The 12,036-nt window shown below is 41.5% G+C and overlaps 1 protein-coding gene across 2 annotated transcripts in view; it reads left to right on the top strand.

Moving 5' to 3' along the window:
• The window catches only part of LOC123512232 (irregular chiasm C-roughest protein-like), an 88,139-nt gene that overhangs the window by 50,758 nt on the left and 25,345 nt on the right, over positions 1-12,036 (top strand). For both annotated transcript variants that reach the window (XM_045268490.1, XM_045268489.1), the window contains exon 2: positions 8,393-8,676. In XM_045268490.1, the coding sequence (XP_045124425.1) occupies positions 8,396-8,676 (281 nt within the window). In that variant the 5' untranslated portion in view covers positions 8,393-8,395. The remainder of the gene's footprint in view (positions 1-8,392; positions 8,677-12,036) is intronic.

Consider the following 12,036-nt stretch of genomic DNA (forward strand, 5'->3'; position numbering starts at 1 on the left):
GTGTGTGTGTGTGTGTGTGTGTGCTTTTCCTTCTTTTTTCTCCCTGTTTTCTCCCTCTCGTATCCTAATGTTCCTCCTTCCCTCCTTGTCCTTGTTCTTCTTTTTTTTTTCTCATCTTTTATTTCTTTTCCCTCATTCTATTTTCAGGACATTCCTTATTATATTTTGATTTGTTTTGTTTTTTCTCCTTCTGGACTTGTTTTCACTTATAAATATAGTGTCTTCATTATTATCATCATACTTGTCCTCTTTCATCTTTTTCTTCATCTTTTCTATTATATTCTCATTTATTATTTGCTTCTACAACATAATCATCTTTCTTCTCTCCTCTGTCTCTTTCGCTTCCTGTTTATCACCTCTTCTCACACAATTGGAGTTTAATCTATCACAAATCGACACAGTGACAGAGAAGAGGAGATTGAGTGGCTGGGAGGCAACTGGCAGCTTCTTGTCTTGGTGGTGGTGGTGGTGGTGGTCTTGCTGTGGTGTGATACTGATCTGTGTGTGTGTGTGATGAGAATTTGTGGGTATTGAAGGGAGATTCTAGAGCTTGTTGTCTGGTCTGTAATTGATGTTATTGTTGTTATAGGAACGTTTGTGATGGTAGTGGTAACGGTGGTGGTGGTGGTGGTTGCGGTGGTGGTGACAATGGTGTTTGAACACTTGAAACATCAATTAAAGTGGTCTCAGGGTACGAGTGTGTGTGTGTGTGTGTGTGTGTGTGTGTGTGTGTGTGTGTGTGTGTGTGTGTGGCTGTTATCTTGACGCCGCAGGATAGTGATGAACAATGAACATCTGAGACAGGTTTATGCTCATAACAGTTAGGGCAGTTGTTGTTGTTGTTGCCATTCTCTCATTTGTTGTTGTTGTTGTAATTAAGGTCTCTGTTGTTCTAGCTTTAGTTATAATTGTTCGCGTCCACCACCACCACCACCACCACCACCACCACTGACACAAGTTATAATTCCTGTCCTTACATTCTTACATTTCATAACTGCACCACCACCACCACCACTACAACAACAACGACAGCAGCAGCAACAACAACAACAGCAACAACAACAACAACCGCAGCAACAACAATACAATACACACAACGAAAGGACGAAGTGTTTCTTTTCATCCTTGCAACACTTCACACAATGGAATGTACATGCAACACTACACACACACACACACACACACACACACACACCTGGGCAAGCAAACACCGGCTGGAAGGAACGAAACAACACAAAAAAAATGAAGGTGCATTAAACACACGCAACACAAAACACCCGCGCACATTGAGACAAAAATACGCTGACATAAACTATTTAAAGTGACAACCCACCTCTCTCTCTCTCTCTCTCTCTCTCTCTCTCTCTCTCTCTCTCTCTCTCTCTCTCTCTCTTTCTCTTTCTCTCTCTCTCTGTCAAAAGCAGATGAACACACAGATAGACATTGATGCGTATTGTAACTGAGTCTGGCTGGCAGAGAGAGAGAGAGAGAGAGAGAGAGACCCCGCCCTGTAACTAAGGACACTAGTAGTTCCTAAAATAAACACAGAAACTCACTTCCTCTCTTCCTTACTTCCTCTTTTCCTCTTACTTCCATCCTTTCCCTCCTACTTCCTTCCCTCCGTCGTTTCCTTCTTGCACTATAGATTTCCCTCTCTCTCTCACACTCTCACACTCTCACTCTCTCACTCTCACCAGGCGTTATCAAGATCCTGTCCTGAAGCAAAATAACAAGCAAAAGGTGATAACAGTGAAATAACCTTATCAGCTTGAAGAGGAAGGAGTTAGGATGGTGAAAAGGATTAGGTAGAAGGATAGAGGACTGTGGATGGAGGAGGATGAAAGATAGAAGGATGGATGGAGGAGAGGAAGGAGGTGAGAATTTGAATAAAGAGGAAGAAGGGTTGATGGTGAAGAAGGAATTGTATAGAAGGATGGAGAGTAAAAGTAGGATAGAAGAGTGTGGATAGAGAAGAATGGAAGATAGAAGGATGGGTGGAGGAAAGGAAAAAGATGACAAGAAAGAGGATAAGGAAAGAGAGAGGAAAGGGAAATAATTAGAGACTCATGGAAAATTTAAGAAAGGGAGGGAAAGTAAAGATAAATACGAAGAATAAAATAGAAAAGGAAAGAGGGAAAAGAAAAATAGTAAAAAAATAAATAAAACAGCAGAAGAAAGAAAAAAAATGAGAATTTTATATACCACATCCCTTGCCTCTCTCTCTCTCTCTCTCTCTCTCTCTCTCTCTCTCTCTCTCTCTCTCTCTCTCTGGCGTTGTAATGGCTACTTGCACGCCGCGTGAGAGATAGCATTGCGTTTATCTCTCTTATAGTTTTACTCAATTCTTTCTCCTCGTTTTCTATTGCCACATTTTCTATTTCCTCGCCTACTCATGTCATCAATATAGCGATTTTCCTCAGCGCCGTGCAATGCGAGCAAAGAAACGGGAGCCAGGCGAGAAATTAAGCAAAATCGTGCCCAATTGTATCTTTTAGACTGGCATATCTCTCTCTCTCTCTCTCTCTCTCTCTCTCTCTCTCTCTCTCTCTCTCTCTCTCTCTCTTTCTCTTTCTCCGCTTGATTGCTCGCCTAACAACCAATTAAACTGTTCGATCGTTCACCGTGGGACTATTGCATATTTTACTCTTTGTAATTGAGTCATTCAGTGGATATTTCTCTCTCTCTCTCTCTCTCTCTCTCTCTCTCTCTCTCTCTCTCTCTCTCTCTCTGGATAATTGTTCCTTTTTCCCTCCGTCGCCTTTCTTCAGTGTTTTTGCGAAGTTTAGCGTGAGAAAGTGTGTCTCCAGATGAATGCAGGAGATGAAGAGGGGAGCTGATGAGGGGAGGAAACCGAGGAGCGGAGCAGAGGAGGCAGGACGACGATGGAGGAGAGAGAGTAGAGGAGAGGAGAGGAGAGAGGGTGGATAGTAAGGAGAACGAAGATGGAGATGAGTGGAGCAGGATAATGAAAGGAGAGAGAGAGAGAGAGAGAGAGAGAGAGAGAGAGAGAGAGAGAGAGAGAGAGAGATAGGATGATGGGGAAAGAAAGAGTGTAATAGAAAAAGAAAAGATAACGAAGGAAGATGGGAGTTATGATGGGAGGAGAGTACAGCAGATAGAGAGAATAAAAGGGAATGGAGGAAACGATGATGATGAGTGACACAAGAAAAGAAAGAAGGAATTGGGGGAGATAATGAAGCAAAGAAAACAATGATGGAAGATGAAAGATGGCGAAATGAGGGAGAGAGAGAGAGAGAGAGAGAGAGAGAGAGAGAGTGAGAGGAATATTGTTGAATTAGGGAGAGTAAAAGGGAGAGGATTGTTAAGAGAGAGGTAAAGGGGAGGGGAAGGATGAGGGGAAGCTTGTTAGGGGAGATTTACAAAAGAAGTCTTGAAGAGAGAGAGAGAGAGAGAGAGAGAGAGAGAGAGAGTGTTCGTTGTTACCTTTGTCTTATAGAAGTGCACGAAAGATGTCATAATCAATGTTAAGTCATCAGTGTTTCCTGTTTTCCCTCTCTCTCTGTTTCCTTTCCCTCCTCTCCCTCCTCTCCCTCCTCTCCCCTTCCTCCTTCAGTCTTCCCGTGCATTCTTCTCTCCCCTACCGCCATTACCCCGTTCATTATCTCTTTATCATCCCTTCCTTATCCATTGTTCATTACCTAATTCGCAGTCGCTTCGTCTCAATGGCACTCTTACATTTGTCTTTATCTCCTTCTCTCTCATTTCTCTCCATCTTATCTTTATTTTTTTTCTCACTTCAATTAACAGTACCTGCTTATCCCTTCTCTCCTCTATCTCCTGCTTTCCTTACTTTTCAATGTTTTTTTTTTTCCTTCGATCTTATCCGTCTTCCCTTCTTCAATAACGTTCTCTCCTTTCTCTCCTTCCTCCTTTATTCCTTTGACCTCTTCCTTAAATGTGTTTATTTTTCTCTCCCTTGTTATCGATTTTTTTTTTTCATAATGTTTAACCGAACGAAGCATGCCACACTGTAATTGATTCGTTCAGTACCAGGACACGTTTTCTTATCTATTCTGCTTACTATTTGGTGGTTTTATACAGCTTCAGAAACTTAGGTGAGGATTAAAATAGGGAAGACTCTGGCCATTAAACTCCTGACCTCCATAGACTCTTCCTAATGTAAGTAAATTCGTCTAATAACATTCAAAACTCAAGGTAAAAATGTGTCCCAGTACTGAAGGAGTTAATTGTCTAATCTAACCTAACCTAACTTGACCTAACTTAACCTATGAAATTCAAACTCGTATCTTCTCTAAGCTAACCTAACTATACCTAACTTAACCTAACCTAGCTTGTCTATCTATTTCAGTGTTTTTATAAATAAATGTGACGAGAGGAAGAAAACACAGAATAAAAAAGATTACGATATTAATTGCTTTGTGTATTGGGAACTGCTGGCTTGTTTGTGTGTGTGTGTGTATGTGTGTATGTGATCGTAATTCAAATGTTTCATTCATCTAAAACTCATGACGATACTGAATAAATGGAAGGAAAAATAACCTAACTTAACCAGAACATGACATTATTTTTAACCTCATTATTACTAAGAATGTCATTATTTTTAGCCTTATTTTTTACTAAGAATATACATTTTATTTTCTCTCGTTCTCGTATTCGCTCTCTCTATTTCCTCGACTTTAACAGAATGAAAACCACAAACCCACACAAAAAGAACCAGAGCATGACTTACTGTATTTAACTTCCTTATTATGATTATTGCTAAGAACATACATTTTCTCCCTCTCTTTTATCAGTCTCTCTTTATTCCCTCGACTTTAACAAACTAAAAAACAAAGCCACGAAAACCTGACTAGAACATTATTATATTAAACCCCATTATTACGAAGAATATACACTTTTTGTCTCTCTCTCTCTCTCTCTCTCTCTCTCTCTCTCTCTCTCTCTCTCTCTCTCTCTCTCTCTTTACTTTAACAAACTAAAAAAAGCCACAAACACACACGAAAACAACCAAATTAAAACTTGACTTGCTATTTTTTATCTCATTATTACAAAGCGCATATTTTTTTTTTCTCTCTCTGTTCCCTCTCGTATCCATCTATCTTTTTCTCTCTCTATTTTCTCAACTTCAACATCTGGAAAAACAACACAAACACACACGAAAATAACCTAATTAAACCTTGACTTGCTATATTTAACCTCATTATTACAAAGCACATATTTTTCCCCTCTCGTATCCATCTCCTCTATATTCCCTCTACTTCAACAAAACTAAATAAAAGAAACTCAAACCCACGCGAAAACAAGCTAAACAGGACATCACTTACTATCCTTACCCTCATTATTACAAAGAACATACATTTTTCCCCTCTCTCATATCTATCTCCTCTATCCTCCGAAACCCACGAAATCAACAATCACAACCCAAACAAACGCTGAAAAAAAAATTAACAGCACATAACTGAACACAACACAAGACAGAGTAACAACAAAAAGGGTTCCTGGAGACCTTAAGGGGGACGAGGCGAGGCGGAATGAGGGGGAGTGTAGCGCTGCAGTTCCGTTACATTTAAGTGATGTTTCTGCACCGCCTTTAGCACCCTGGCATCGCTCCATCTCCATCCATCTTTCCAGTTACAAGGGGAGGAGCAGGAGAGAGAGAAGGAGAGCTGAAGAAAGACGAAGAGGAGCAAGAGCAGGAGTAGGAGGAGGAGGAGCTGGAGGTGGAGGAGGAGGAGAGAGGGAGTAAGACAAGTTTAATAAAGAATGTTGGATAAGTAAGATAAAGATATTGTTGAGTAAAAGGAAAGATAAGGGAGTGTTTTAACAATAGAACGAAGAATAGATTAATAAAAGAAAATGTGGAAAGACGAGTGAAGGGAAAAGTAAAATATAGGTAAAAGGAGGAAGAGCCATAAGAGTAAAGGAGAGAGGATTGGAGGATATGAAAAAAGGAGAAATAAACAAGATGAATAAAAGGATGAAAGGAAATTTAGATAAAGGAAAGAGTAAATAAAAGAGTAGATGAAAAAATGAAAAAAGGAAGAGTAAGACAAAAAGGAAAATGTAGAAAAGAATGAGGTAAGAAAGAAAGAGGAAGAGAAGGGATAAATGAAAGGAAAACGACACCTCTCTCTCTCTCTCTCTCTCTCTCTCTCTCTCTCTCTCTCTCTCTCTCTCTCTCTCTCTCTCTCTCTCTCTCTCTCTTGGTTGGTTGCAGACTGAAAAAGGAAATTATAAACACATTCTAGCACAGAGAGAGAGAGAGAGAGAGAGAGAGAGAGAGAGAAACGAGATTAACACGAACATGTAAATCTAGATATGCATTCAATTGTATTCTATCGTTCATTCTTATATGTCTGCATTTATCTTATTATCTCTTTCTCTGTTCTACCTTTCTTTGTCTGTCTTTCTGTCTGTCTGTCTGTCCATCAGTGTCTGTATGTCTGTCTGTCTATTTACTTCTCTTATCATTTGAGTTTGTGTGTGAATAGCTGTTCTCTCTCTCTCTCTCTCTCTCTCTCTCTCTCTCTAGTTTTTTTTCGTATCTTTTTCTCCTTTCTCTTTCTTTCTTTCTTTCTTTCTTTCTTTACTTTTCTTTTCTTTCTTTTTCCTTCACTTATTTTTTGTTTCATTTTATTCCTCGTTTCTTAAAAGCTGATTTTTATTTCCATTGATTGTTATTATACTCTCTCTCTCTCTCTCTCTCTCTCTCTCTCTCTCTCTCTCTCTCTCTCTCTCTCTCTCGCTATCGCTCTCTCTCTTTATAATGTCACGGCTTGGAAATAGAATCACGTAGCAAACTTCAGACCTCGAACTTCACAGAGGCACTTCAATTTTCGGCTTATCTGTGTCGAATGTAGCTTTTTTATTATGTTTGTCTAGATGCTGCTGTCTTATCCCTTTGTCGTGTGTGTGTGTGCGTGTGTGTGTGTGTGTCACGTTGTCCTCGTATTCTTCACCTTGCTTTTTCTTTTCTTTCCATCTTTTTTTCCATCCTTCTTCATCTCTTTTCTTCTTTTTCTTCTCCTCCTCCTCTTCTTCTTCCTTCTGTTCTTCTTCCTTCTCCTTCTCCTCATTTACTCGTCTGTCATGTCTCTCTGCCCTGTAACTAGTTGAGAGTAGTTACCACACTGGCTTGCAAGGACAAAAAATCTGTTGCTGTTTGGCTTTCCTTTATATTCCTTTGTATTCCTCCTCCTCCTCCTCCTCCTCCTCCTCCTCCTCCTCCTCCTCCTCCTCCTCCTCCTCCTCCTCCTCCTCCTCCTCCTCCTCAGCCTTCTCACAATACGTTCTCCTCACCTGTAGCTCAGAAATGGAATGAATTATAAACTTTTCAAAGCCATTGTTTGTCCAGGTAATTTCAAGAAGGAGGTGGAGAAAGAAGAGGAGGAGGAGAAGGAGGAACGGGGAGAGGGAAAAGAAAAGGAAATGCGAGAGAGTATTTTCTTTACATATATTCTTTCTCTCTCATTATTCTCCGTTGTATTGTTATTTATTTATTTTTCTCTTTCTTTCTTTCTTTCGTATTTTTGTTTATTTCCCTTCACGTGATTTTCTTTCATTCTTGTTAGTCTTTTGTCTTCATTTCGTGGTATTTTCGTAACATTTTCTTTAATCTCTCTCTCTCTCTCTCTCTCTCTCTCTCTCTCTCTCTCTCTCTCTCTCTCTCTCTCGTCTCAAGGAGATGACAAAAGGAGGAAACACGTGTTTTGTTTGTCCTTCCTATGTACTGGTGAAAGAGGGCTGTGAGGAGGGAGAAGGGAAGAGAAGGGGAGAAGGGGAGGGAAGGAAGGGAGGAGAGGAAGGGAAGTAAATTTGATGAACAGGGGATGGAAGAGAGGGAGGGAGAGAGAGTCTAAAGTTTACAATGAATTTAGTGTTGGAAGTGAGAAAGAGATAGTTGTTATTCTTTAGTAGTAGTAGTAGTAGTAGTAGTAGTAGTAGTGGTAGTGGTGGTAGTAGGAGGAGTGTTGATGAAGAACTATTGTAATTTTGTGCCATATGTAATTGGGTAACTGAGACAATTTATTATGTTCTATGTAATTATTTTTGTGGTATTTGTGATTGTGTAAGTACCTGGGAGTATTTATTTATTATTTATTCATTATTTAGTATGTTCTATGCCATTATTTATTGTTATTAACACTCGGGACACTGTAAGACTTCATTTACATGGACACACAAACACACAAAAGGAGAAAATAGAAAAAATGAGGTGAGTTTTATGCATCCTACACTGCACAGCATTTCAATACACCACAGAAAAAAAAACACCTACAAAAACATAATGGAAACACTTCTTATACACATAAAAAAAACAACAATAAAAACACTTAAATACACACAAAAAAAACTAACAAAATGATAAATAACAACTGAAACACTGACCATTTATTTTCTCCCCCAACAGAGCATGAGACTTCTAATGCAGGGGAAGGCAAGAACGCGATGGAGATGGTGGTGGTGGTGGTGGTGGTGGGGATGGATGGCAGCAGTGGCGGTGGCTGGAGTGCGAGGCGGAGGCAGCGGGAATAACGGTGAGCAGATTTTCGCCACGACTCCTTCCCACCAGACAGCGGTTCTCGGGGCGACGGCGGTGTTGCCCTGCCGAGTGCTCAACAGAAGAGGCCTCGTGCAGTGGACAAGAGATGGCTTTGGTCTGGGCACGCACCGGAAACTGGCTGGCTTTGAGAGGTGAGGCAGAGAGAGAGAGAGAGAGAGAGAGAGAGAGAGAGAGAGAGAGAGAGAGAGAGAGAGTGTGTGTGTGTGTGTGTGTGTGAGAGAGAGAGAGAGAGAGAGAGAGAGAGAGAGAGAGAGAGAGAGAGAGAAGCATTTCAAGACTTTGTAAGAGCTAGACGTCCAAAGTTGAGAGAGAGAGAGAGAGAGAGAGAGAGAGAGAGAGAGAGAGAGAGAGAGAGAGAGAGAGATGAATCAGAGGGAGACAGATTCCTTTGAGCTTCTATATTATTGATGTTTGGAAACCTTCACCCTCTCCCTCTCCCTTCCTTTTTACTTCACGAAGAGTTAGGAGGGAGAAGGAAGAGGAGGAGAAAGAGAAGCAGGAAGAAGAGAAGGAGGAGGAGGAGGAGGAGGAGGAGGAGGAGGAGGAGGAGAGTCCAGGCGATAAGGTATCTCAGTTTCTGGAAAAGTTGTCCCTCCTTAGAAAGTTTCTCGTCTTGTCCAAGGATGTCCAGGTGTCGAGAAGGACTTGTCGCGTCCCGAAGGATTCCACCCCGTGCCTGGAGGATGTAGGAGTGTCCCAGAAGTTATTTCCTCGCCTCAAATGATGGCGTCCGTTTCTCCTTGTCCTTGAAAAATAATGCTTCTCTTTCTGCTCGTCCTTGAAGAAATGCGTCTGTTTCCTTCCGTTCTTGAAAAAAATGGTCTCATTTGCTTGTACTTGTATAAAAAAAAAAGCGGTTTTCTTTTCCCCTTATCCTTGAAAAATGGTTCTTTTCGACCTTCTTTTCTCCCTGTTCTTGAAAAAGCAGCTTGTCTTTCTCTTGTCTTTGTGTTCGTCTTGAAGAGAAATACTTGTTTTTATTAGCCTTGAAAAAGAAAAAAAAACTCTCCTTTTACTTGTCCCAGGGAAAAACTGTGTTCCTCTGGTCCTGTTATGGTTCTTTGGTTGTACTTTGTCTTTTATTAGAATGGTTAGATCCGGCGTATGAGCATCCCTGAAGGTTATAGTGTCCTTTGGTGTCCTTTGATATCCTGTAGCGTCCTTCAGTACTCGTATGTTCTTTATTGAAGGAGAAACTTTGAAAACGGCTGTGTCCTTCGCTGCATCCTTCACCCAGAAGTGCCCATCATGACGCATCCTTCTCAAAACACGCTGCTGTGTAGTGCGTGTATGCCCACCAGAAAGACCCCATTGTATCTAGAAGAGGCTCCAGTGGCTGACCGCATCTCTAGTCCATCAGCCCCTTTGCCCCTTAGCCCCATGCTCTTCAGCCCCCTTCATATGAACTCTCCACCTTTCTCTTAGCCTTGCACTCCTTCAGCCCCATAGCCTATCAGGCCCCGTAGCTCCTCCTTAGTCCCTTAGCCCCTTAGCTCAGCAGCAACTCAGACCTTCATCCCCTCAGCCCCCGCAAACCCCAGCTTCTCCATCCAGTGTGTGTGTCCAAGCCATCAGTGACCTGTTGTGTTTTATCTGACCAGCTGAGTCACTTTATAGCCCCTCATATTGGGTCTGCGAGGTCGCTGAAGCGTCAAAGTGGCCTTTACGGAGGAGGAGGAGGAGTGGGAAGGAAGGACGGAAGGAAGGAAGGAAGGAAGGAAGGAGGAGTGGTGGATGTGCGGGTGACATAACAAAGAAAGAAAACGAAAGGTGTTTTCCTCAGCGACGGAGAGCGATTAGAAGTGATGGCTGATGAGAGGAGGGAAGAGAGAGAAGAATGGGTGATGGTGGTACAGAGAGAGAGAGAGAGAGAGAGAGAGAGAGAGAGAGAGACAGCACTGAATGGTCAAACTTTGTAATGAAAATCACCTAGAAAACAGAAACCAGAGAGAGAGAGAGAGAGAGAGAGAGAGAGAGAGAGAGAGAGAGAGAGAGAGAGAGAGAGAGAGAGTAACTGTTGATAAGGCACTGAACAACCAACTGAGCCTTTCACTGTATAAATACCCACTCCCTCCTATCTCTCTCTCTCTCTCTCTCTCTCTCTCTCTCTCTCTCTCTCTCTCTCTCTCTCTCTCACTCTGTCTGTCTGTACTAGCTTCAATCCAAATTCTCTTATGTATGCTGTTTCAAAGGTGAATTTTAGCCTTGTGATGTCTCCGGAGAGCTCACCGCCTCAGGATGTTCATTAGTCTGTGTTGTGAAGGAGTGGTGAGGAGAGAGAGAGGGAGGCTTAGGCTGACAGAAGAAGGGCATAGAGGGGAGGTTCAAGTAAGTAACGCAGTCTCTCTCTTATGTAGTGTGCGTGCGTGGAAAGATATTATTTTTTTAGAGAGGTTCGTAGGCATGAAGAGGCGGTGAAGGAAGGGAGGGGAGAGGAAGGGAGGAGAAGAGATGGGTTGAGAGAAAGATTGAAGGAAGGAGAAGGAAATGTTAGTATTGCAAGAGAGAGAGAGAGACACAGAGAGAAAAAAAAGTAAGGAAGGAAAATATTAATTGAAAACATAACGTGAGATGAGCGAGAGAGAGAGAGAGAGAGAGAGAGAGAGAGAGAGGAGAGGGCAGGGAAGAGGATGAATATTGACTTTCCTCTTTAGCGAATATATTTTTACTTGTTACCTGTTCATTAAATGCTTCCTGTTGAAAAATATTCTGTTTTTTTTCTCTATTCGCTTTCATTTACATTGCTTTTTATTTACCTTTTAACTTCATTCGTATCTCTTGTTTTTTGTCGTTTTTTTTCATAATTTTTCACCTCCGATCCATTGTTCATTGAGTTAGCGTTTAGACAAGTACAGATCTTAATTAACTACCTTGTATTGAAGAAGAGAATAGTGTCAGGTGATAATGAATCTTTTAGTTTAGACTCTCTCTCTCTCTCTCTCTCTCTCTCTCTCTCTCTCTCTCTCTCTCTCTCTCTCTCTCTCTCTCTCTCTCTCTCCTTGCGTTTTTCTTTCTATTTTTCTCCCTTCCTGTTCGTTAGTGCAGGTGAGGTTAGCCTGACTAGTTACCCACCTGCCTACCTATTTACCTACCTACTTGCTAACCTGTACACCAGTTTAATTGCCCACCTGCTTACTTACCCGCCTGCTTACCTGCTTACCTGTTTACCTACCTACCCATCTGTACATCCGATTAATTGCCCACCTGCTTACTTACCCATCTTCCTACCTACTTACCTGCTTATTTACTTACCTGCCCATCTGCTTAACTGCTCACTGTCCCACCCACGTCTCTCATTCTGGCTTGAAATGTTTTGGTTGTTTTGTTATTTTGAGGAGAGAATGAGTGTGTGTGTTAGTTTTCCTATTTTTAAGGTTAAATTCTGAGGTTCCTTTGTGTGTGTGTGTGTGTGTGTGTGTGTGTGTGTGTGTGTGTGTGTGTGTCTGTGTGGGTGTGTGTGTAGTTTTCTCTCTGTGTACGTGTTTAGAAGG

Source organism: Portunus trituberculatus, chromosome 33 (genome assembly GCF_017591435.1).
Source record: "Portunus trituberculatus isolate SZX2019 chromosome 33, ASM1759143v1, whole genome shotgun sequence".
Taxonomy (NCBI): Eukaryota; Metazoa; Arthropoda; class Malacostraca; order Decapoda; family Portunidae; genus Portunus; species Portunus trituberculatus.